Consider the following 27,641-nt stretch of genomic DNA (forward strand, 5'->3'; position numbering starts at 1 on the left):
GCACATATAGATGATAAAATGTTGAACGGCACATTGACTCTACCCCAGGGAGGCTGTTCCTTGGGGGGGGGGGGGGGGGGGGGTCTTAGATGATAGGGATTGATCAATGCGCATGCCTCCCTTTGATGCTAAAAGGAGAAATAGCCCCAAGTGTTACCACTCCGTCTCATGAATTATTTTTCCAAGGCAATAAAATTTGAAGATTGCAATTAGTTAACCATTATGAAGACAAATCTGCAAATATTTCTCTCACTGTGGTGACATTTAAAATGCTTCCTCCTCTACCAAACAGTCAATTGGATTTCTTTCCCCTCATCTTCTCATAATGGCTAATTGCTAAGCAATTGATTGAATCCCCTTTTGTTACTACATAATTACTAAGTTGGCCCAAACAATGGCCGTGGCCATTTCTCCATCTACTCTTTTTGGTCACCTAAAGGCACGTTTGGAGTAGGAATGTTCTTCTTGGGTTAATCTCTTTATAAATCATCGATCTAGTTGCTTAATGTAGTGATTCAGAGCAAAGGTTCAAGGGGAAGAAAAGCTTATGTAATCCTCAGGGAAGGTTTCCCAACCTGCCCAAGCCTGAGGGGTTTTTTGCCAATAATACGGAGATAGTAAGAGTCTACCTTGCCAAGTTTGGAGATGGTCATATGAGATAAAACATGGTAAGTGTTTAGCACCACTGGGACATAAGCTCATAATAAATCATAGGTGTTCATAGCTCATCTAGGCTGTTGCTGATGCAGACCTATGGAGACTTGGCCAAAATTCTTAACCGCTCTGTGACTCAGGTGCCCATTTTGTAAAATGGGGATGATAAAGCCACCTGTCTCCTGGAGGGCATCTAATAACAAAAAGAGACAGGAAAACAGGGATAAACAGGCAGGGATTAATGTGAAGGTCAAAATGGATCTAAAGACACCAGTCAGCACTGACCTCTTAGTTGCTCTTACGTTACTGACAGCATCTGGCAGAGAACCTAGTTCCCGCTCAGGTGAGAACCCTTCCTCTCGCCCCTAAAGCCTTGGAAAGGAGACTTCATAGATACGAGCGTGGCTTCTTCCGTATCCACAGCATCCCTCCCTCACAGTATTCAACAGGTAACTGCTGAGTGTGGGTTACATGTGGGGACGGCGCTGTGGGCTCATCTCTGTGGAGAATATGGGGAAGAAACGGAATTCGAGGTCTGCTGCCTTGAGCTGTTGGGAGTTGTGGCCTTTGGAAGAATTGTCCAATATGACCCCGGTCCTTTTTTTTTTTTTGACTATTTTTTTTGACTATTTTTTTTTTTGGCTATTGTCACAAGATGAGATCTTGCTTATGGTGCTTTGTGTGATTCTAACTCTCTCCCCCCATAAAAAGCACATCACACTCCCAGAGAAGTAATTTCCCCAGAGCCATATCCAAAAAAGAAAAGTGAATGAGGGTACCAGCAGGAGCCAAGTTTCCATGGTTAATTGCATGGACATAGCTTTGGCTGTTCTGTGTTGCCGAATTCAGTGGGGAGCTCGAAATGTGGGACTGAGGGGGAATTTGTGTCGTGTGTCACCTCCGCCACCCCCATGGCTGTGAGCTCTGGAAGGCTGAGAGGACTTCGTTCTCCAGGTGGCCCAAAAGGTGCACGCCAGTGCACTGTTTCCCCGACAAGAGCCCAGTAAGTGTGGATGGGCTGAGAACTGTATTAGACACAGAGGAAACCATACTTATAAGAAAAGGTCAGATTTTCTCTGCAGAGTTTAAATGGTGCATGTGCCTTTACCCCAAAAACCACAGAAACTATCTCTTAAAGAAACATCAAAACTATGTATTTGTTTAGTGGGATATTTGGCCAAGATGGAGGCTTCCGGGGAGAGTTCTAAGTGGAATGTGGGTGTCACAGGGCCAGGGCACTTAACTAGCTGCCTGGCTTGCCTGGTGAGTCAGGTGAGTCTGCCTGAACATGAGCCACTGTGAATTGAAGGGTAGTTAAAATCCAGGGAAATGTTGGGGCGCCTGGGTGGCTCAGTCAAGCGGCTGACTTTGGCTCGGGTCATGATCTCACAGCTCGTGAGTTTGAGCCCCAAGCCCACATCGGGGTCTGTGCTGACAGCTCAGAGCCTAGAGCCTGCTTCAGATTCTGTGTCTCCCTCTCTCTCTGCCCCTCCCCTGCTCTCTCTCTCGCTCTCTCTCTCTCTCTCAAAAATAAATAAACATTAAAAAACAAACAAACAGGGGCGCCTGGGTGGCCCAGTCGGTTAAGCGTCCGACTTCGGCTCAGGTCATGATCTCATGGTTCGAGAGTTCGAGCCCCGCGTCGGGCTCTGGGCTAATGGCTCAGAGCCTGGAGCCTGCTTCCAATTCTGTGTTTCCCTCTCTCTCTGCCCCTCCCCCGTTCATGCTGTGTCTCTCTCTGTCTGAAAAATAAATAAACGTTAAAAAAAAATTAAAAAAACAAAAAACAAAAAACAAACAAACAAAAAGAATCCAGGGAAATGTTGAAGCCTTGCTTGAAAAGGTGGCAGGGTGTTCTTGATAATAGCTACCTTGCTAACAGAGGTTTAGCCATCCCAGATGCCGGCTCTTTACCTAAATTATCTCTATTTTAATCTTTGGAGCAACTCTCCAAATGGGTATTATCCCAATTTGAAGGCAGAAGGGGATGGAGCTGGGGATAGAGAGATCCATAGCGCGTGCTCTCTGACACACAGATAATTAATGATTTATGACATGGCTGAGCCTGCCGGTGGTGTTTTCTGAACCCTGCACCTGGGCACAGGACAAGGATTGTTTGTATTTCTTTCCTCTCCATTGGGGGTGGGAAATTTCGACTCTTCTGGAGGAGACCCCAGGTCCTCTGAAGGCTGGAGGGGGATGAGACTCCATTACCAGTGGAAACAGACAGGGTCTCCCAGAGACCTTTTCCCCAATCTCCAAATTCCATTCACTTGTGCAAAAGCGACTTTGAGAGTCAGAGAGCTTGAGGCTTCCTATCTTTGTCGTCTCATGGGCTCATTGCTGTATCTGCCTCTGACTTAAATCACTGGCTCCTTTTCTGTCTTCCTCTGCATCTTCACTCCGGGGTGGTGGAAATAGAACTTGACCTGGCATCCGACAAACCTAGCTTTAATTGACAGCTCTTCTTGGAAAATTCACTCCAGCTATTTAATGCTCTTTTTCCTCCTCTGTGAAATGGGGCCAACAGTGCCTCTTTAGATTATGAAAATTAATGTAAAAGTACAAGAGAAGCCCCTAGCAAGTTGTCTGTCCCAAAGCAGACACTTAACTAATATCAACCTCTCTCCTCTTTGTCCCTTGCCCCCACAAGATGGGGAGAGACATCAAAAAGAAACAAATACTGCCATTAGAAATGCTGCTGTTGGAACGCCTGGGTAGCTCAATCGGTTGAGTGTCCGACTCTTGAGTTCATCTCAGGTCATGATCCCAGAGTCGTGGGATCAAGCCTCATGTCGGGCTCCACATTGAGCATGAAGTCTGCTTAAGATTCTCTCCTTCTCTCCTTCTCCCCTGCTCACTCTCTCTTTCTACTGTCTCTACAATGGAAACAAAGAAAGAAAGAAAGAAAGAAAGAAAGAAAGAAAGAAAGAAAGAAAGAAAGAAAGAAAGAGAAAGGGAAAGAAAGAAAGAAAGAAAGAGAAAGAAAAGAAAGAAAGAAAGAAAGAAAGAAAGAAAGAAAGAAAGAAAGAAAGACTGCCATTCACACAAGGGATTTTTTTTCTGCCTCCCGTATTCATAGCTGGAGTGATTCTCTACCTTACAGTCCTCAAGGATACCTGATCCCAACATCTGAGAATGTGAAGACCAGCTTTTTCTAAATAACACGATGTTGGCATGGCCCAGGTGACCTTGGGCTTTCCTTCCTTCTGGCTGCAGCCATGCTGGATACCCTAAAGGATTCAAGTGCACCCTGACATGGCCACAGAGGTCACCTCTGTCCTGAGTCCTCAGAAGGAGAACCTTGGCTTTTAAGACTTGCAATACAAGGGTAACCACACTTTCTGTTAGCAAGGAAGATCCAGGATAAGTTTTAAGAGAAAAATGACTGTGTAGAAAGTAAAACCACATTATTTTCCTGTCTCTCCATGGATCCCTTACCTCCATTAAAGAACAAAGAGAAACCCTGGTTAGGAAGGATGGAAACAAATGGAGCCATGTCAGCCCTCCCAAACTGTCATTGATCACCTCGCCAGGTGCATATTCCTCGCGTTCCATTCAGGACCATCTCTAAACAGCCATTTTCACAGACACACAATAAAGAGACAGATGAACTGGTCAGTTTGCCCTCTCCCTTGCTTGGGTAAAAAGAAAATGATTTAACTAAATCTTTTCTTCTTTAGGATGAAAAGAGATTAAAAAAAAAAAAAGGTTTAGTGGCAGATGGCTGTCCTAAAGTAGATGAAATAGGAATTCATTTTACTTACCTGCCATCGCTGGGTACTTGGGAGGAGTCCCCAAGAACAGGTGTGAGGCCGCACTTGGTGAGGAGGTGGGCCAGAGGCGGCCAGGCGGGTATGGAGTCAGCAGCATTTCAGAAGACGTGGTCGCTCGTTATTCACCGTTTGACAATCGGCTTTCTCTTCATTGATGAGCATGTGTCCCACTGTGATGTTCAAACCCATAACAAAATGAAATTTTAAAGCTAATGGTAATATGGGGCACCTGGGTGGCTCGTCAGTTAAGCGCCTGACTTCAGCTCCGGTCATAATCTAGTGGTCCGTGAGTTCAAGCCCCGCGTCGTGCTCTGTGCTGACAGCTCGGAGCCTGGAGTCTGCTTCAGATTCTGTGTCTCTGTCTCTCTCTGCCCCCCCCCCCCAATAAATAAACATTAAAAATAGTTTTTGAAATTAAAAAAAAAGCGAATTATATTACTTTGCATGTATAGGTAAAATGTGCGGAAGAATATCCAAATAGAAATAACTGTAAGAATGTTCTTCCTCTTGGGGAATCCCTACTTTTGGGAATCTATCCTAAGGAAATAATCCAAAAAGCAGAAGATTTTCTTTTCTCACAGGAAGATGTAGTTAGCTTTTTCTACATTATTCCTTATTAAAAAAAGTCAAACATCCATTATTATTGAAGTGGTTGCTAAATAATGAAATATCTATTTTAAAATATTGGGTGGCTAAAATAAAATAAATAAATAAAATAAAATGTTGGGTGGCCATTAAAAAGAAGCTGGTACTAATAAGGAAAATGTTAGTTTTATATATATATGTATATATATGTGTATATATATGTATATATATAATGTATACATGTGTATATATGTGTATATATGTATATGTATATATATATGTATATATGTATATATATAATATATGTATATGTATATATATAATATATGTATATATGTATATATAAATAAATGTATGTATGTATATATGTATATATGTGTGTATATGTGTATATATATAAAAATAAATGTATGTATGTATATGTATATATATATGTATGTATATGTATGTGTATAAATATATAAATCGAGAGAGAGAGAGGGAAAGAAGAGATATTTATGCTTTAAGGGAATCCTTATCAAAATCCCAGAAAGGTTTTCTATAGGCAGAGACGGGCTTATTCTAAAACTGATGTGGAAAGACAGAGGCCCCAGGTTAGCTTCACAATCTTGAAGAAGAAGGATTTAGCTGGAGGAATCACACTGCCTGATGTTTGCACTACGTAGCTGCTACAGTAGTTGAGTGCAGTAGAGGAAGACACGAAGACCAGTGGAAGAGTATGAAGAACCCAGAAAGAGATCCACATAAATACGTCCAACTGATTCTTAATAGACATGCAAAAGCAATTCGATGAGAAGGGTGTGGTCCTTCTGCACAGAGCACAGAAGCACTTGGATGTCCATAGGCAAAAGTGAACTTGATCTTAAACCCCACACCTTATATAAAAGCTAACTCAAAATGGATCATGGATGGAAATGTAAAATGTAGAACCGTGAAGACTTTAGGAACAAATGGGAGAAAATCTGAAGGATTCAGGGCCAGGCAAAGAGTTCTTAGACTTGACATAGAACGTGAGGTTCCTAAAAGGAAAATTTGACAAGTCGAGCCTTATTAAAACTTTACACTTTTGGTCTAGGAAAAATCTTGTTAAAAGGACGAAAAGACAAGCTACCAACTGGGGAGAGGCACTGACAAACCACGTATGTGACAAAGGATGTGACAAACTCCCAAAATTCAACAGCAAAAATCCCCAGTCAACCTAATTAGAAAATGGGCAAAAGACATGAACAGACATTTCACCAAAAAGGATCTACAGATGGCAAGTAAGCACACAAAAAGATGTCTAACCTCTTTACCCATGAGGGAAACACAAAACCATACACAGCTCAAAATAAAACCACAAAGAGCTATCAGTACCCACCTATTGGGATGGTTAAAAAAAAGGATAGTGGGTACAGTCAATGACAGTGAGGATGCAGGAAACCGAATAGTTCAGATGCTGAGGATGGGAATGTAAAAGGGTCAATGACTCTGGAAACCAGTTTGGCAGTTTCTTGTAAAACTAAACAAACACGCAATTGCCACAGGAGACAGCAATTGCACTCCTGGACATCTCTCCCAGAGGAGTGAAAACTGTGTTCACACAAAAACCTGTACATGCATGTTCATAGCAGCTTTCTTCGTAATTGCCAGAAACTAAAATCAGCCCAGATGTCCTTCAGCAGGTGAATGGTTAAGCAAGCCGGAACACTCATACAGTGGAATACCACTCAGCTATCAAATGAATGAAATTCTTGACACACAACAACTTGGAAGAATCTCCAGGGAATTATGCTGAGTAGGGGAAAGAAAAAAAAAGCCAATCCCAAAGGTTCCATACTGTATTATTTCATTTATGTGGCATTTCCCAAATGACAAAATTATGGGAAAGGAGAACAGATTAGTGATTGCCAGGATCTAGGGACGTAGAGGTAGGTGGTATTTGGGAGAGAGGAGAGTGTGGTTATAAATGGCCACAGGGGGTCTTTGTGCTGATGGAACATGTGTAGATTAAACCTACGCATGGGACAAAATTAAGTAGAACTAGATGCGCACACGTGCACACACACACACACACACACACACACACACAAATGAGTACAAATGAAACTGGGGAAATCTGGATAGAATCCATGGATTACATCAATGTCCATATCCCGGCTGTAATATTGTTTCTATAGGTTTGCAAAATGGTAGCATTGGGAGAAACTGGGTAAAATATCTCTCGCAACTGCATCATCTCAAAATAAGAAAAAATGAATTAAAAACGTGTTTATGCAGTGGTATGCATTTAAAAGACTGGAAGGGAGGCATCAACATTTTTAAAATAGTTGTAGTGTTCAGAGTCCATGCTGGGACACACAGCATCTTGTTTTTCTACCTTTTACTTTGTTTGTTTTCCAGATTTTACTTAGTGTACATATGTTAGTTTTGTAAAGGCAAAGAAAGTATTCCTGGTTTTTTACTTTAAAAACTTTATTGCCAACTATGACATGTTTGTTCTGAAACCATCTCCCCATTCCTTCTTCTCTTATACCCCAAGTGTAAAGGGAGAGTGAACACATGTACACACACTATACACAGTCACACACACACACACACACACACACACACACACACACAGACACACCCAACATTATGACCTGTTCAAGAATTAATCAGTTGGGACTCAGCGCTCGAAACGTAACATCAATAATTTGCAGCTAATGATGTACGAACCGCTGTTAGCCTTGATGGACATTTGACCCAGAGGCTGAGGAGCTGGATGTCTCATTGTGATTTCATTTGTGATTCACAGCCCAAGTCTAGTGTAGAGATAGGAGGTGCGTCTTGATGGATAATAAAAGAATAGAGGTTTAGACAAAGAAAATAATGAGAAAGGGATTATTTAGAAACCTGTTTTACCCTCTCCACCTCACTGGGTGGCCCCCATCCTTTGGTGCAGACATAATTTGAAGAACCCAGAGCGTATGATTGGTAGTAAGTAATCGAATAAATTCATAGGATGGGAGCAAGGCTCAGGAGCCTATAAAAGTTTCAAGTCCTACTTCCCCTTAGGAGAGAGGTATCCAACCAGTATTAATATTTTAGAAATACTAGGAGGTAGAAGAGGAGCCATTATTCATCACTAGCACCTCCATGGTACTAAAATTAAATAATGGATTTTTTTTTAAGACAGAATTGCTAGAGTTGTGGAACTATAAAAAATATTCCTCTCTTGGGGATGTTGCATTTTTTGCTTTTATCTTTTCTTCTCCTCTTGAGAACATTTTGATTTACTTCTGTGATAAGCTTATAACAACTAAGGAACTTGGGAGGCGGGTTGAGCTAGGCTGGGAGGGAGGGGGTTTAGGCAGCTGACAAATGAGCCTGTGTGAATTTGTTTGGCTTCGAGTCAGGAAGCGCCAGGACTGCACATGCATTCATTTACCACTGCATAGCGTGTATGCGAGCACATATGGGCTGGGGCCCTGGGCCCTGTAATAGTGAGCGCCCACTGTGGTGTGCAGGCTTGGGGTCTGAGCATGCTTGTCTGCTCAACAGGATCCCTGCGAAGAAAACCCAGCTCTCCCCTTCCTAATCCGGTGAAAGGCTCGAAGCACCAGCCCTGCTCCTCGAGGAGGCATCTGGTCTAGCTGTGAGGAATCACGCAGCCAGGGGTTGGCTTCACACCAGCCTCCGTGTTTCTGGATTGGCTCAGCTGGTCTCAGAGGTTTCCATGTCTGGCTCCGCCCCAGAACTAGCTGCTTAACCCAGTTGGACCAATGACTTCGCCTACTGAGTCTCACTTTCCCCACCCTTGAAATAGAAATAATAGTAACTACCTGGCAAAAACAAGCAAACAAACAAAAAAACTACCAGAACTTTAGCAAGGGCGCCTGACATTTATGAGACCTCAGTGAAAGCAGTTATTACCTAAGATGCAACTTGAAGGTTTTTTAAAGTCCTCTTAATTATAAAGTTACTCTTCCTGATATTGACATGCTGCCATGTTTAGATATACTCAGATGGTAATTGTTAGTATTTGCTGAGTGCCTACTGTTTGCCAGCCATAGTACCCTGTGCTCACCATGACCTTGGGAGTTCAGATCTCTTACCCTGAACCTTATTGAACTGAAGAACTGACATTCAGATGGATGAGAGGGTCACTCAAGTTCAAAACCAAGGACATACTAGAGCCCGAGCATAAGCTGGCACCAAACCATTATCTAAACCACTGCACAGTGGAGGCAGGAGGGGTGGCTGTTGCTTGGTACACAGAGAAATGGAGTTACAGGGAATGGGACAGAATCCTTGCCCAGCAACGGGTGGAGAGTGGCTGAGTTAGGTTTAAATAGACATCCGTGGATGGTATCTCATTCCTTACCATGCAGCACTGATCCACACCTGTTGAGGACTCCTCCAAGCTTCAGCCTCAAGGGTCCATAGCAACTGAGAATGAGAAACAACCTCAGAGTCTATCTGGCACGGGTCACTTCTACAGCACCTTTACCAGCGGGTGGTGTGGGCCTGGACACCACAGTGTCCAGTGGCAAGCTTCTCCATCACCAGGCAGCACATGCCATCAGCTAATGCTCTCCAACCTCACAATGTTTCCTTCCATTTAAGCTGAAATCTATCTGTTCAGTAACTTGTATTGATTGACTTTCCTGAAACAACAAAACTAAGCCAATCTCCTCTTTTGCAGGTCTTTAGGTGATGCCCAAAACTATGCCCCCTCTCTCATCTCTCTATGTCTCCAATCACTTAAGGGGCTTCACTGTGTTAATCCTATATAGAACAGACCACCTTGGTTCTCCCTCAAATACATGCTTCCTTTAGGGTCCCTACGTCACGTAACCTCTACCCGTCCCCATATCCCTTGGAGAGAACACACCATACAACATGATCTGTTATGGAGTAATCACCCACAAGGCAGTTATTGGACAGTTATTTACCTATGACTGTTTTAAAGGATTAGTTACCATAACCTGAGAGGAACCCACAATCCATACACAACCCCCACCAAGAGCCTTCCATTTATTGTGCAACTTATGAAATCCTTTGCCAAAGTCTTTATTGACTTGTAGTTTATATGATCCTTTCTTGTTGGACTTCCCTTAGAAAAACCATATTTTATAAAGATGTTCACCCAAGTTGGTCTCATTTCATCCATGAGCCTGTTAATTTTCAGGGAGCACACCGCCCTACTCTTTAAAATCCGTGCGTTTCATTGGGATCATTTAATTAGGCAAGCCACTCTAAATGACTCTCGTAGGAAGATACCAGAGTATCTCTCCTACCTCAAGCCCAAGAAGCAAAGCTGGTCCTTATCAGAAATTGATAAGCCATTTTGAAATCATGAAATCAAATGAAAGCTATGCAAGTTCATTAATTTGTGTACTTCCTTCCTTTCCTTTTTTACCATGTGGTCTCTCATTTCACTTTTTCTCTTTGCATAGCTTCTTTACTTATTACAAAATATTTAAATGTCTACTATACACTATGCTCTGTTCACAGCCATGAACAAAGACCAAAGTCCCTAATAACATGGAACATTTATTTTAATGGTAAATAGAGATAGCAAACAGATAACTATGTCAGGTGATGATGGGTTAGTTCTATGAAGGAAAACAAAGCAGGGTCATTGACATAGAGGATAATGTTGGAAGGGAAGCCACTTTTTTTTTAATAAGGTGGTCATGGAAGTCCTGACTAAATAAATGAATATAATTAGAGAAGTCAGGGACAGTGAAGGAATGAGTTATACAGATATACACTTGGTAATAGCCTGGTGAATTAAAGCCATTTACCAGACACCACTAGGAAAGAGGACTCTGATATTTTGGTAGAAAAATATAATTTAAAGACGAAGCCTGAGGCATAAAATTAAGTAATGCCGAAGAGGATAATTCACCATCTACAGGGCTTGAGCCCAAACTGGCTTCATATACACACAGATATCCACTGTCTTCCCTTTCTGTTTTCCAAGTAGACCATGTTCTTTGTCAAGGTCTATACGTATGGTCTAAAACGGTCTCCCCAAAATGGTACACTTGGCTTTTATCCTGATAAGACTTTCAGGCTCCACAACCCTTGCTTAGCTAACCGACTCAGTCTCTTCCTGTCCCAACACCAGGCTTCCTAAAGAGATTATCTGATTGGCCAGGCTCAGCTTTTGGATAGGAACCTTTTGGTTCATCAGAGAGTAACCCCAGGGCTGAAACAGGGGTAGGCCCAAGAAAGGCATTTGGGGGGAAATGGCAGAAAAACAGGATAGGAGGATATGTGTGGACAAAGCAACAGTTGAGGCTGAAGATAGGGATGGGCTGTAAAATGAACTACTGAAGGAGCCTGAATTTTCTCTGAAAGTGAAATCTTTCCCAGAAAGATTTCAATCATATGTGACCCAATTGTGAGAGATAGTTACTGCTTCAGGGAATGAGGAACTTCGAAGGCATGCACAGGTCCTTGTAACCAAGGTGCATGTGAGGCAGAATAGAATGCCAGGCTTTCAATTGAAAATGATTGAAATTTTATTTATATTTGACACTGCTTGTGTTTCCAAGCATCAGACTTAACATTAAAATTTGTCCTGAATTATAAGAATAATAAGAATAAGTATTGAAACTCTTGGCAAAAGGGCAGCCAACATGCATTTCCAGGGAGAAATTGTTCAATTGTTCGTGTTTATTACTTCCAAACGGGAATCGCTCCAGGTTCATAATGCTGATTTTGTTACATTGCTTTCTCTGAACTGTGGTTCAGATGAGTGCATAAATATTTGGTTTAATATTTCTTTGGGAACTGTAAAAATCTGAACTGATGGAAAGGAGAGGAGCAGAGCAATGGCGAGGGAAAGTTGGTAAGAGATTAAGTGTGTATGTTTCAACAGTGCCCAAGGGGCATGATTAATTTATTATCCTTTTAGATGGCAGAATGCATGCAGAAACCTCCACATTATGCCATGACTATGACAAAGCTAAGAGGGTGTGAGCAGGTAAAGATATTCCTGCCAGGAATTTGATGTATGTAGAGAATGGGTGACCCATTGGATACGTATAAATCTGGGAATGGAGACTTGAAAGTCCCTGATGTTGGCTCTGTCGCTGGCATAAGGCCTGAGATGAACATCTCTGCTCTCAGCCTTCATGGGGGGGGGGGGGGGGGGGGAAGGGGGGCATGTCACGAGGAGGCCAGACCTGAGCACTGTCAACAGCGCCAGGCTCTGAATCTTTGTTGATTCTATTTCTGGGCTGCTCCCACTCAAGCCAGCACACATCCATTAGTTGGCCATATGGAGTCGAGCCTAAAACCATGGGTTCTGGATACTTGGATTCAAATCCGAAGTTATTCCCTAGCTAACTTTGCCAAGGTTTGTGGGACTCAGTTTCTTCCTCCATAAAGTGAAGATTACTATAAATACCTATTCCACTGAGTTGTTGTAAGGATTAAATAAACTACTGTATGTAAAATGTTTAGAATAAAGTGTGGCAAAGAGTTTGTGTTCAATGAACACAAACTGTCATTCTCCTCCCCTTCTTCTTCATCATCACCATCATCATCACCATTTAATAGTTATAAAAAGAACAACGACCTTACATTATTGAATATTTTATGTATTTATGCATTGCATATCTCTCGGATCATTTACTTGCCATAATCCTTTTGGGAGAGACATTATTTCCCCCATTTTGCAGAGAATGGGAATGAGGCTCAGAGAGGCCACACTGCTTACAAAATTCATGTTGCTTGTGAGCTCTGAGCTGGGATGCAGACATATTTTTACCTGTCTTTCCAGCCTGTGCTTTTAAACCCTCTGTGCACTAGTCAGGATAGGCAGGCTCTGCTGCGGTGATAAGCAAATCCTAATTTCAGTTGATCAAAGTAACAGAGGCTTAACTAACCTCCATGTCCACTGAGGGTTAGGTGTGGGCTCTGCTCCTCCTCGTTATCATTCTTTCCCTGAGATCTAGGTTGATGAAGTCACTATTATCTGGAAATTGCTGGTCACCTGGAGAAGGCAAAATCAACATGGATAAGCATATCATAACTCTTAAAGCTTTTGCCTAGAATTAGCTGAAGTGACACATAGCACTTTCAGTCACACTTTATTAGCCAAAGCAAGTCACATCACCAAAAGCAATGTCATGTATCGGGGAAATAGACTCCTACTATGTGCCCAGAAGGAGAGGAGACAGAGTATTTAGACACAGCTTCAATGACCACTTCCTACTATCATACATCTGAGTCATAAATAGATTAGACAGCAAGTATAGAAGATGTGGAGTTTTTACCAGAAATTTCAGGGACCATCTTGATTGTAGAATAAGAAGAGTCAAGGTCAAGGAAGACATTTTGAAGGGACCCAATGAGAAAGGGAGTATAACTCACAGCCTGCATTAAGAAACCAGAAATTCAGGAAGTGACATCTAAGGATCCCAGTTATTCTCTTGGACACAAAGGGGTCCAAAAGTGTGATACTGGGGCGCCTGGGTGGCTTGGTTGGTTAAGTGTCTGACTTCGGCTCAGGTCATGATCTCACGGTCCGTGAGTTCGAGCCCCGCGTCGGGCTCTGTGCTGACAGCTCAGAGCCTGGAGCCTGTTTCAGATTCTGTGTCTCCCTCTCTCTCTACCCCTCCCCTGTTCATGCTCTGTCTCTCTCTGTCTCAAAAATAAATAAATGTTAAAAAAAATTTTAAAAAAAAGTGTGATACTAATGGGCAATGAATGAACTTTGGGTCCAGACAAGCAAGGCACAATGCCTGAAGGATCCAAAATGACCCTCTTTCTCTGATCTTCTGTGGCATCTTTCAGCACATCTGTGCTCTTGCATGATCTAGACTTCAAAGAATGCATAGAACTGAGAGCCCGTGGAGGTCTACAAACACTCTGGGACTCATAAATGGTCAATAAACGCTTTGAATGGAAAAAAAGGAGGTGTAGAGAGATAGTGTATTAGAGGAAGGAAAAGTCATGGAAGTGGGGCGCCTGGGTGGCTCCGTTGATTAAGTGTAGGACTTTGAGGTCAAGATCTCAGGGTTCATGATGTCGAGCCTTGTGTCGGGCTCTGTGCTGACAGCTCAGGGCCTGGAGCCTGCTTTGGATTCTGTGTCTCCCTCTCTCTCTGCCCCTCCCCCACGAATGCTCTGACTCTCTTTCTCTCAAAAATAAATAAACATTAAAAATTAAGAAAACAAAAAGTCATGGAAGAGAAACTGACCATGAGGCTGAGTGAGAGGTGGTAAGAGTTTGGTGTATATTTTTAACAAACAGAAACTGAGCTCCTACAGTGAGAACAGCATTGTGCCACTTAGGAATTTAGATACGTGGAATCCTACATCTGTCCTTTTGTGACTGGCTTATTTCACTTAGCATGTCCTCAAGTTTCATCCATATCACAGCATGTGTCAGAATTCCCTTCCTTTTCAAGGCTGAGTAATATTCCATTTCATGGATACACCACATTTTATCCATTCATCCATTGTTGGACACTTGTGTTGTTTCCATATCTTGCTATTATGAATAATGCTGTAGAATACTTATCCCTTCTGTGTGTCAATGGATCATTTAGTAAAGATGTTATCGTACTCAGCCACTAACAACATTTTTTTAAGGGGCACCTGGGTGGCTCAGTTGGTTAAGTGTTAGACTTCAGCTCAGGTCATGATCTCACAGTTTGTGGGTTCGAGCCCCTCACTGGGCTCTGTGCTGACAGCTCAGAGCCTGGAGCCTCCTTCGGATCCTGTGTCTCCCTCTCTCTCTGCCCCTCCCCCCACTTGTATGCATTCCCTCTGTCTCTAAAATGAACATTAAAAAAAAATTTTTTTTAAAGATTAAATTTTTTTTAAAACCTCAAAAGTCGAAATTTCCTAAGCCACATTATTATGTAAGTTGGAAATAAATGATTAAAATAGTGTAAATACTCATAAATTAAGAAATACTCTCATAAAAAATTCTACAGCCTAGAGAATATATGCAAAAAAGCCTAGGGGCACCTGGGTGGCTCAGTCAAACATCTGACTTCGGCTCAGGTCATGATCTTGCAGTCCATGAGTTCGAGCCCCACGTTGAGCTCTGTGCTGATAACTCAGAGCCTGGAGCTTGCTTCAGATTCTGTGTCTCCCTCTCCCTCTCTCTGCCCCTCTCTCTCTCTCTCTCTCTCTCTCAAAAAAAAAGTGTAAACTATCAGAAAATAAGGTAAAAAAAGAAACCACTCACAAATTAACATTGAATGCTACAGAACTCAGCATAAGCTGTAGTCAGGCATAAATGTCTTTGTTATAAAAGAAGAGAAACCAAAGTAGTGTGATGATGGTGTTACTAGAAGAGGAATCATAGTGAATTGAGACGTCCCCTCATCTGTGCTTCTTTCCAAGGGCACCAGCCTGCCCTCAACCTCGGTGACCCCCAAGGCACCATGGGAACCCTTGGAACTTGGTGCTGAACAGAGCCAGCCCCAGGTAGGATGAGAACCACGGGATTAGACGGTGGGTCTCTGGCTCTCGTCATCCTTCCGTGGATTGTCAGGGCGCTGGCCCAGTGTTTCTGCACCACGGGATTGGGGCTCCTGGCCCTGGGTTTTTCCCAGTTCTAATTTATGACCTAGTGTCTGCAAGTAGCTGAGCAACTCGAGGGTGGGGCAAGGGCATGGATCCAACAGCTGCCCAGACAGCCAAACTGCCGAGTTCAAAGGCATGTCAAGGACTAAACCACAGCTGGGAATTAATTAGTGCTTACAGATCACCTTAGGGAATGGATCTAATGATAAAGCAAATGCCTTCTAATAACTATAGAAGGCAGTAAATGGGTTTTTTTCCCGACTATTTAACATGGACTAGACATCTTCAAAATTCACATGTATTCAAAATTCGCAATGAATTCAAATGTTTCAATGAATTCAATTGAATTCAAATTCAATTCGCATGTATTCGCATGAATTCAAAATTCGCAAGCTCCAATAATTCCTCTTACATGTTTAAAAAAGTGGTATTTTGACTGTATAAGTAATATAGCCTCATTGCCTGAAACCAAAAATATTCTAAGAGTGAAGGAAAAAAGTACACCTCTGTCTCCATCTTCCAAAGACCTATACTGTTGACATGTGATTTATCCTCTTTGGTGATTCTGGCGGGGGAGTGGGTTAATTATTTTCTGAGTTTTCAGCCTTTTGATCATAGTGTGTGTGTGTGTGTGTGTGTGTGTGTGTGTGTCTGTGTGTGTCTGTGTGTGTGTGTAGGCGTAGTCTTCTCTCCTTTGAAAAGAAATATCTCCAGATTTTCTAAATAGCGGAGGATCCGAGGCATCGATTTTGTTGGATGTGACAGGGAAGAAGTGCCAAAGTATTCATCTTGACACTGCTTTGTCAACAGGCACAATGTCTAATCAGAGAGTCCCCCACAAGTGGACCTCAGGAGATTATTGGGATGGGGAGGGTTGGAAGTCCCTTCCCAACTCCTGGGCATTACTACTTCCTGGGAAGTAACTTTGGGAATTTGTAAAAAGAAAAATGAAAAGGCATTGATGCCCCACAGGTAAAGTGACCACATTTTTAAAAAATTATTTTAATGTTTATTTTTGAGAGAGAGAGAGACACAGGCAGAGCGCAAGTGAGGGAGGGGCAGAGAGAGGGAGACACAGAATCTGAAGCAGGCTCCAGGCTCCGAGCTGTCAGCACAGAGCCCGACGTGGGGCTCGAACCCATGACCCATGAGATCATGCCCTGAGCCAAAGTCAGATGCTTAACTGAGACACCCAGGCGCCCCCACATTTTTTTACAAGGTTGGTACAACAGACCTTATTTTTATTTTCAATATGTGGATTGGGGTTTATGAGCATTTTGTGATCACATAAAAACATGCAAAACAAGTTTCACTTCTTCACTCAAAGCTTTCATCAAGTATCTTCTCTGTTCCTGGCCCAAGAAATCTTAAAGAGAATAAGAAATAAATAGCCCAAGGACAGTCACCAACAACAACAAAGAGGCCATCTGCTCTCTGTGCTAGAATAGATCTCGCCAGGGAGCAGGGCTACGCTCAGAGGACGAGGTTCATTCCTCACGGAACAGGGCAGAGAGGGGGAAGAGAAATGTCAGTAAGTGGGCAGTCCCTGGTGCTGAGTCCAGGAAGACAAGGAGGGGTCTCCAGCAGACAGGCTTGGGGACGGGCATCCAGCTGACCTAGGTCCAGAGAATGTGAGCTAAGTTCAGAATGCCTGTGGTTGGTTGTGGCCGAAGTTAGAATTGTAGAAGCAGGTGGAGACCCATCAGGAAGGCCCCTGGGAATAGACCCTGGGGGCAGTAGGGAGCCATGACAATTTCTAGCCTGGGAATCTCGTGGTGGTTAGGTATATATGCATTTTATTTTATTTTTTTTTTAAATTTTTTTAACTTTTTTTTTTATTTATTTTTGAGACAGAGAGAGACAGAGCATGAACGGGGGAGGGGCAGAGAGAGAGGGAGACACAGAATCGGAAGCAGGCTCCAGGCTCTGAGCCATCAGCCCAGAGCCCGACGCGGGGCTCGAACTCACAGACCGCGAGATCGTGACCTGAGCTGAAGTCGGACGCTTAACCGACTGAGCCACCCAGGCACCCCTGTATATGCATTTTAGAATGACCATTCTGGTTGCAATTAGAACAGGAGGTGAGAGAGGCCCCAGGGTGGCTCAGTTGATTAAGCATCCAACTTCAGCTTAGGTCATGATCTCAAGGTTTGTGGGTTCAAACCCTGTGTCAGGCTCTGTGCTGACAGCTCAGAACCTGGAGCCTGCTTCAGATTCTGTCTCCCTCTCTCTGCCCCTCTCCCATTTGCACTCTGTCTCTCTCTCTCTCTCTCTCTCTCTCTCTCTCTCTCAAAAACAAACATTAAAATTTTTAAAAAGAATAGATGAGAAAAGAGAAATCAGAAACATGGAAGCCAGTGAGAAGACTACTATCACATTTATTTATTTACTTACTTACTTACTTACTTACTCGGCACGCAAATATTTATTGTCCTATGTGCCATTCTAGGCCCTGAGGACAAAACAACCAAAAGTCTTTAGTGGAGGTCTGAGTTAGAGTATAGACACCCGATATCGGGGCCAGAAGCTCTTATGGCAAATAGGGTGTACAAAGCCTGGTGACTGTCCTGTTTCTATATTGAATACATTTTCCAAAGGGGAAAAACACTGATGTCAGTACAATTAAGGAAAAGTCCGAACCCACACAGATGCACCAGGATGGACGACTAAAAACCACATGGACAGAAGGCTATGTGGGGCTCTGGATTGGATTTTGGATCAGAAAAAGGCTAGAAGCAGAAAGACTAGTGAAATCTGAACACGCAGAATCTGGAGCTTAGTTCGCTAAGAGCCATGTGTCACTGTTAACTTCTCAGTTGTGACCATGGTTACAGAAGATGTTAACATTTGGGGAAACTAGGTGAAAGGTATACGGGAAGTCCATATCATCTTCGAAACGTTTCTGTAAATGTAAAATCATCCCCCCAAAACAGTTTATATATGAACTTTTTTAATGCATCTCAGCCACACTGAATAGGGGGGAAAATGTGGAATAATTTATACAGAATGATCTAACTTCAGTAAAAAATTTTGAAACTGCTGTATATTCTATGAATGCATATATGTGTATAAATTCATAGAAGAAGACCTTAAAACCGCACTCAACCTGATGCTGGAAGTAGAGGACAGAGGTTAGAACAGAGGACAGAGGCTGGGGGATTCAACAGAGGGCCTTGCTCTGTCCATCGCGGGGCCACAGCCCTAAGAAGTATGCAGCGTGAACGTCCTTTTGCAATTCAGATCCACCTATCACTGCGTGCTCCAGGCCTCCATATTTCTTGTCCCTCTCTGGTGCAGAGGACTCCGGTCCCCGCTGTGCTCTGCCACCGATAAGGCCTGCGTGCTGGCCACCCCATGGCTCCCTGGGAAGTCACTTTCCCCAGCTTTGCTGCAAGATGCCCGAGTGCTATTCACACGCCCTTCCCGGGGGTCAGCACCCGGAGCCCAAGTTCGGTCTCATCATGAGCTATCGTTTTTTCCCATTCAAACTCTGAGGGCAAGTAAGGCAGGGAGAGAGAGAGACAGAGAGAGAGAGAAATCCCACTGTGAAAAGAAGTGTTGAATTGCAAAGAGTAATAGGAAAGACCAGCTAATTGTGAAGCCTTGCTATGTGGTATAATGGATGTTAACAACTGTTGCTGAGCAGAGACTCGGGGCAGGATTTGTTCTGACCAGGAGGAGTGCCCTGGATTTCTTATATCCCATCACATTAAACAACAGAAACAGAAGGACCACCGCCCGGGCCCCCCCCCCCCCCCCCCCCCCCCGCAGCCGGGACGGCCCTGGGCAGTTTTCGGGACTTTACATAGTGTAATAAAGCTCATCTGGAAACCCATTGGACTACCATGAACCAGCTTCGAGGTATGGCGGGAAGGGGGGGGGCCCTCCGTGGGTTTGTGGCCACTGCACACGTCTATCTCCCCAGATCAGTGAGGCTGGAGTGGGCTGGGGTCCCTCTGAAGTCCCACCTAAAGACCCAGACTCGTGGCTTCTCGCTGGGACCCGAGCTCCACCCCACGCCTTCCTCTCCAAGGTCTCCGCCCTGGGGTGTTCCGATGCAGGTAGAGATGTCAGTCTCGGGAACCAGCAATTCTGTTCCACGACATCCTAGAGAAGAGGTTTTTTTAAAAAATAGTTCACAACAGTGCTGTAGGTTTAAAATCGGTCTAGAGGGGAGTAGCAAGACGACCCAGCCTTCTTTCGGCCTCTGAACGGTAGCAGGGGAAACCAGTTCTAATGAGTATAGATGGGGCTTGTCAAACGGGGGGATGCTCATGGGAATTGGCAGGGGCTCGACAAAGCCCACAACGCCGGACCCCACCCCGAGGCTTCCTGATCCAGGCCTCTGGGTGGGGCCTGAGAAGTCGAATTCCGAAGGAGTCCATGCCCCTGCTGGTCCAGGGAACCATATCTTGAGACCATGGTTCTATGGAGCATGATGCCCTTCATGTCCCTGGGCTGGTGGCCCCATAATGCTCATTAGTCTGGGGGCACCATACTTGGTGTGGCTGTGGGCACTCCTTCAAAGTGGACGCAGTTCTGAGGACCAGCAGGCAGATTCAATATATATGTTAAAAGCTAGGCCTTTAGGGTCTCCTGGGTGGCTCGGCCGGTTAAGCGTCCGACATCCGCTCAGGTCGTGATCTCACAGTTCGCGAGTTCCAGCCCCGCGTCGGGCTCTGTGCTGGCAGCTCAGAGCCTGGAGCCTGCTTCAGATTCTGTGCCTCCCTCTCTCTCTGCACCTACCCTGCTCATGCCATCTCTCTCTCTCTCTCTCTCTCTCTCTCTCTCTCAAAAATGAATAAACATTAAAAAAAAATTTTTTTTTTTAAATCTAGTCCTTTCAAGATACAAATAGAGAGGATTGGCAGCACAAAGCAGAGGTGTTCACACGGGACTTCCTCCTCCTGGGGGAAGAAGTCATTTAAATCCAGCAGCCAAGATGCTGCTTCTGTGAGGTCAAGTGACTCAAGCTCCCCAAGAGCAAGGAACTTAGCCAGACCCAACCTCAGAAAAAAGGTGGCCCTGGGGGGAGTCCAGAATTCAGTGTTGAGCAGTAGGTGGAGAAATGGAGAAAAGGGAGGGGGAGTGGCCATAGTTGACCCAAGAGAGCCTTCAGGACCTTCCAGAAGGTCTGGATCACTGTGCTCCCAGAGCTCTCTGACTGGGGAAGTGTCTGGAAAGGAGGTCAGAGCATGGAAAACTTCCCCAGCAGGCCTTGTCTGGGGCCCAGACGTGGTCAGAAGTCTACTCCTGTCCACTGCTGGGAGCAGGACAGCACAACAGCTCGTGTAGGGCTCCTGTCACATTATGTCTCTGCTCAGCACGGCCTTGGAGGCGACCTGCATGCCTTGGGTGTGCTCAGGGGAGTGAGAGGAAGAGGCTTTAATTCACAGTTGGGCCAAAGTGGTTAAGGGGGGACGGAGGGAGGGAGGTGACAACACAGAGCAGATTTTGTGTGGCTGCCCCTTCCCACAGTGAGATTGTCTCCAGAGCACTTCTCTTCCCAAAACACAGATGTGTCTGAGGCGCCTGGGTGCCTCACCACTCAATTGTTTAAGCGTCTGACTCTTGGGTTCAGCTCAGATCATGATCTCACTGTTCATGGGACCGAGCCCCACATCAGTTTCTGTGCTGACGGTGTGGAGCCTGCTTAGGATTTTCTCTTCTCACTCTGCCCCTCCCCCACTGGTTCTCTCTCTCTCTCTCTCTCTCTCTCTCTCTCTCTCTCTCTCTCTCAAAATAAAAACAAATACACATTTTAAAAATAAATAAAAATCAAAGGAAATGTGTTCTCTTAGGGATTTAAAAAAATTTTTTTAACATTCATTCATTTTTGAGAGATGGAGAAACACAGAGTACAAGTGGGAGAGGGTCAGAGAGAGGGGGAGACACAGAATCCGAAGCAGTCTTCAGGCTCCGAGCTGTCAGCACAGAGCCCAACACGGGTCTCAAACCTACAAACTGTGAGATCATGACCCAAGCTGAAGTCAGACACCTAGCCAGCTGAGCCACCCACAAGCCCCTTTTAGGGATTTTTTTTTTTTTTAATGTTATGGCTAAGATGTTTTTTTATGCCTGAAAGTCTCAGTCTTACCCAATAACCATGATGGCGCGATTTTGTTACGATTATTACCCTGAGCATGGGTATCATTAGCTACAGTTCATTGAGCCCCTTCTGTTCACCAGGAAGTACACTTTGCACACAATATCTCATTAAACCCTCACAGCCCTGAGAAATAAGGGGTGTTCTCTTCATTTTACAGATAAGGAAATCAAGAGCCAAGAAGGCCATGTTCAAGGTCACACAGCTGGCCTTTGACCAAGCTAGGACTGGGACATGGGTTTGTCTGAATGGTGGTGTTTTTTATTCAGCAGATACTGGCACTGTTTCCTGCCATATGCCAGGCACTGTGCTGGGCACTGGGATCCAGGGGTGAGCCCAATATGCGGAGGCTGATGACCTCATGAGCTCCCAAGCAGTGGGGAGTGGGTCAGGGGGGAGAACATCAGTTGGATTAAATCAAGTCAAGCAGCGATTAAAAATCCGTTTCCTCAGAAGATATCACATGCCTTAGTTTAAATCTTGCTTTAGATGACATTTTATGTTAATCTTAAAAAAGCAAACAGAGATAATTGGTGTTTAATCAAAACTCTCAATGTATTTAAGTAAAATTTTCAATCAGAAAAAAAGAAAAAACTTGCTCTGTGGAACTGTCGGTCTCTGACTCAACTGGGCACGGCAGAGGAACCTGGGTAGAAGGGTCACGCTGCCTTAGGCACCACTGCCACCTGGTGGCGGCCGCCGGAATTGCAGGCTAGGGGGCCCCAGCCATGACCAGCCTCTGAGGGAGACTGACTCCACCTGAAGGCACCTTTCCTGTTCTAGCCACCGAAACCCTCCAGGTACAGGTGACAGTGTTCCAACAGTGTTCCCCAGGTGCCTGTTCACTTGTAAATTGGTTACAGCTGGATCGGTATAGCTTTCATTTAACTGTTCTGCATGTTTGTTTCTGACCTTTAAATTGTCAGACCGAAAAACATGGTTACCATCGAATTCTTGTTCACAGATATAGATGATAAAGTGACATTAAATACAGATGAATAATTGGGCAAACTCTAGAACCAATTTATGCAAATAATAATTCTCTCTTTAGTTGGGAATCTTCAAACGCTATTGAAATGAAAATCTGTGAGTATCTTCAAACGCTATTAAAAAAAAAAAAAAACGAATTAAATTTGGCTCCTAATTACCCCTGAACCTCACTCAAACCCCACGAATAACTCCCAGTTTCTGGAATTTTGTAGGCTCCCTCTCGTCTGCCTGCTGCCTGTGTCTGTGCGGTTCCCTCTGTCTAGAACTATCTTACTCCATCAATCTCTATCATCTGAATTATCTTCAAATGTCAAATCAAGGCTGACAACCTGTAGGGGGTTCTCTTAAATTCAGAACAGGCATTGTTGCAGAGCAATTTCCCTAAAGCAATGGAAGATGGGTTTTGAATCCTCTCTTCATCTCTTTCATAGCTGTGACCATAGTTACATCTCCCTGTGTCTCAGGGGTTTCATCCCTTAAGTATGAATGATAATGTCCCCCCCCCACCAGCATTGTTGTGAGTTTTTTTTTTTTTAACTTGTAAATGCACGTAAAATGCTTACAACACTGTGCCTACTTCCTTATAAGCAATGGGGTGAGTGGCGCTGTTGATGACAGAGTTCTGTAAAGAGTTAGAACCTTGACCAATGCCTGCCCATTAAAAGACTGCCCACTCATTTTTTCCCCATTGTCCATTCGGTCTTGCTTACAATAAAAAAAAAAAAAAAATCAATCTCTTTTTTGAGAGTTACAAATAATAAAAAATGTCTGACCTTATACCTCCTGGAGTTATTTCCTTCCTAGATCTATCCCGAGATGTATGTCACCCCCATGCTGGTAAGCTTCCCTGGCTGTAAGCTGCAAAGATTTGCATTTCAGGATGAAAGGTGTTAAGGGATGATGCTATTTTTGGTGATGCTGCTTTAGTCAACTTTATCCGACTGCTCTGTGTTGGCACCTGTGATTAGTGCCTTGGTCACCAAGGTATGTTTAAAACGTGCTTTCTCTGTGTTTTCCAACCAGCGTCTTAAATGTCGTTCTGTGTCTCTGCCCAGGTAGTCGATAGTGACAGACCGGAAGGGTCTAAGTTCCGGCTCACTGGAAAGGGAGTGGATCAAGAGCCTAAAGGAATTTTCCGAATCAATGAGAACACGGGCAGTGTCTCTGTGACAAGGACCTTGGACAGAGAAACGATCGCTACTTATCAAGTGAGTGCCCCTCAAGTGCCCACCCTGCATGCCGACATGTGGCTTTTTGAGGCTGTTTTCTTCCCACTGAGCTCGTTATTTCTGTGTGTTTCATGAGACCTCGGGCTGTGCGGCTTTAAGTGTGTCTCTGTGGGAGCCGAGTGGCATTGAACCCCAACAGGGTAACAGTGGGGGCCCTATCTCATCAACAGAGTCCTCAGGCCTGTGTGAGACTTTGGGTACTGGAGGCCAAGGAGGAGGGCTCTTGGGGGATCTCAGAGGAGGTCAGAACCTTTATGGCAACTTGGGCTTTCCAAAAACCAGCTTGATAATGAATAGCTATAAAAGGTGTAAACCTTTGGATGTGATCATTGTACTTTTAGAAATCTATCCTTAGGAAATAGGAAAGCATTTAGTTAGATTTTTGAGCAATAATGTTAGAGCAAGACATCATGCTTAGAATGGAAACAGTTTTGCTAATTATTCAGCAATGGGGTAGTGGTTAAATTATGGCACAACTTTGCAAGGAAGCTTTGTACAGCCATTTTAAATATTTTGAAGAAGTTCTAGTTATTTGGGAGAAATTCAAGGTATTTAATGGAAACAGACACACAAATACATATGGAATCCGCGCTGCAGATTGAGTAATCACACATCACAACGGGCGTACATTTGTGAAGAAACGCGATAGAGGAAAAACCAAAATGTTAATCGTTGTGTTTGTGTGTTGTTGACTTTTTCTTTGTGTTTTCTGATTTTTCTAAAAATAATTAAGTTGCTTTTTTAAAAGAAGAGCAGGCCCTTTGTAAAAGGATAGTTTTATCCTTTAGTGGATACCCATTCGGGACCCACAGACCAAAGCGGTGGCAAACAGATACTGGGGTGAGCCCTGAATCTCATATGGGCTTGAGGTCAGTCCTCATACCTTCTCTACAACACCATCCATAAATTCCATTTTCACAGCCTGTGTTATAGACCCAAGCCTCTGAGGGTGGTAAGCTCAGTCTTTGAGGAACGTATTGGAATTCTCAGACATTTTCTGGGAAAACCCTCCTTGGGTTGCAGCGCACCGGGCTGTGAGCAGGCACCATGGAAACAGGGTTCAGCCAACAATGTTTGCCTTCCATCATCGTTGCCCCAGCCTGTGCATTTCCCTGGCTCGGGGTCAGAAGGTGGTGATCGATTTCTAGGACAAGATTTGGCATCTCTGGTTTTCTTGGTCAAAACACTGCGTACAGATATCCTGATCCCCCTTCAGAAACACTACTGCCTCTCCCCAAAAAACCCGTGTTCTTCCTTTTCTGCAGACAGAGGGAGAAGGGACACTGCATTGAGAAGTAAGGGCTCTGGGTGGGAAACAGGTCCCCTGGGTCTGGCCTGCCCTGTCACCACGAGCCGTTGGCCTTGGGAAGACCAGGAAAGCTCTGGTCCTCGGGATCCCATCCACAAGATGTGAGTAACACTCACCTCCCTACTGGATTGCTGTGGGTGTTCAGGGAGGAGGAGACAGTCTGAGGGTGTTGGAGGAAGCTAAGTACTGGACAAATAGAGTGGTACAACGGAAGGTGGTAGAACCCCGTCTGCCCGAGGGCCCGGGATCCGGGGAGGATGTAGGTGCCTCCCAGACCCCCTTCTCAGAAGCTTTTGCCAAAGGGTACGTGCTGCGAGCCTCTGCAGGGGTACCATCTATCAGAGACCACCAAGGGGTGAGCAGCGTGTCTTAGGGTACCTAGGGGGGGACCTGGTTGCTGTAGAAACTGAATACTGGCACCCTCACAAAGTCCCGGGTCCGACTGGCCTCAGCAGTAACCGGGGGTGACGCGGCAGCTCCTGAAAGGAAAACCAGCGCAGACCGTAAACCAGCACCAGTGCACGTCCTCTGCTCTTCCCATGCCTATCGTGGGAATATCCGTTAATTTTCAGACCCAAGAAACTAAGGATACAGTACATTTTATAATTTCGTAGCACAGTGATAACAGTTAAGAGCTTGGAAGTAGCAAATTCTTTCGAGTCTCAGCGTTGCCACTTATTGAGCTAAGTGATCTTGGACGACCCACTTACCCTCTCTGATCTTATAATTCTCATCTGTGAAAGAAGACTAGTACTGGCACCTCTAAGGACTGTACAAAATAAAATTACTAGCTGTGACTAACTAGCAATTGTTAATCAGTGAGTAAAATAGAGCCTGGTCAGTAGCTTGGAGCTTCTCATATGTTTCGTAAAAGTGAAGCTGTATAGTTGCATAGCAATTAAAAACATATAATTTTGCACACAGCCACGTTTGCCACGTTCCGATCACGTCATGGACTAGCTGTGGGAACCTGGGCATGGTGTCTGCCTCAATGTTCTCGTCTGTAAAATGGGAATGATAACAATACTGATCTTGCAGGATTTTAATGGATGAACTGAGTTCATACGCGTCAAGCATTTAGGATAATGCCAGAATCACAGTAAGCACCGTATGATCTTACCACATGAGCCAGAGATTAATGATGTTGAGGAAGGTAAAGGAGAACTCCAAGGACTTTGTGTTGTCGCCCCGCCCACCCAGATCGAGCATCGATTTTCCATGGGTGATCTTGAGTTTGTGTTAATAGTTTCATAATGTACTTCATAGCATAGTGATTAATTGTTCAGTTCATTTTTTTCTACACACGTTCGAGAACCTACAGAGTGCGGGGCTTCCTCCACAGTGTTGGGGGTATGTGGGGGGAAACCAGACACGCCAGATTCCCTGCCCTCACATGTAGCTTTCATTTTACCGCCAAGGCTCTGTTTCACGATGAACTGCTTTAAACTCCTCACCATTGGACAGGTGTCCCTGCCAGGATGCTGTGTCTCGTTCGTTGTCTGACTTGGTTTACCCCTGGCACAGGGCTGTGTATGCCCAGTGGAGAGATGCTGATGCCTGGTGGGAATGCGGGGTCTTAGGAGAGTACCGGCTACAGCAGCCCAGCTTCCGCTGGCCCGAGCCACTCTCCAACCCCCCACACCAATGCCACCCCCCCCACACCTCCGGCTCTTAGATAGGTCTTTGTCCTGTTTCCTTCCTATCACCCTGTGTTAGGTTCTTCCGTATCTGGATTGACTGGTTTACTTTCGTTAATATACTTTGGGCACAGGAATGTTGCAATCCCTGTCCATTTAAAGCACCTATTCAGAAATAATTTACTATCTTAGCAGCACAATCAGATCCATCCGTGTTTACCAGGGTCATCGTGGTTGGTAGCAAACACACCTCTTCAAAGAGCTGGATCCTCTGCTCCACTTTCCACGTTTTCCTTTCCCCTCTGGCAAGTTTGCAAAGCAGGGAGCCTGTGGGTGAATGAATTTCCATTATAATCGCTCCATTGTTGGTGTCTTCGTTTAGCCTCTAGTTAAAATCTCCTCACTTGCAGGTCAGGGCTACTTGCTGCTTCCCACACCCCACAGGAAAGCGCTCTGAACTAAGCCTTCGGGATTTGCACAATAAGAAATAACCGGGGACAAATTGGTCCTTGGGCCCCCAAATGTGTGCCATCATTAAAGCTACTGTTTATGGAACAATACATGGCTAATCCTGCAGGAAACGCTTCATAGATGGTCTCTTATTTAACTCATTTCGCCCAGGAGACTACAGAAGTAGACGTTAACACCATTTTGCAGATAAGCAAAGAACTGTGAAGTAACTTGTTCAAGGTCTCGGAGCTGATGTGTGTGGAATCTGGGGTCCGGATCTGCTTCTCTCCACGTCCAAAGCCCTGCACTTCTAACTACTAAGAAATGCCTCTTCCTATGTTACCCCCAGTTAGAGTCTCATATCTCATCTGCAAGTTCCCAGCCT

The 27,641-nt window shown here is 44.4% G+C and overlaps 1 protein-coding gene across 1 annotated transcript in view; it reads left to right on the forward strand.

The window, feature by feature from the left end:
• Nucleotides 1-27,641, forward strand: part of CDH13 (cadherin 13) — a 1,030,614-nt gene that overhangs the window by 510,140 nt on the left and 492,833 nt on the right. Inside the window, exon 5 of the mRNA XM_019413211.2 lies at nucleotides 23,687-23,839. Coding sequence (XP_019268756.2) covers nucleotides 23,687-23,839 — 153 coding nt within the window. The remainder of the gene's footprint in view (nucleotides 1-23,686; nucleotides 23,840-27,641) is intronic.

Source organism: Panthera pardus, unplaced genomic scaffold (assembly GCF_024362965.1).
Source record: "Panthera pardus isolate Hobbes unplaced genomic scaffold, ASM2436296v1 HiC_scaffold_19, whole genome shotgun sequence".
NCBI classification, from domain to species: domain Eukaryota; kingdom Metazoa; phylum Chordata; class Mammalia; order Carnivora; family Felidae; genus Panthera; species Panthera pardus.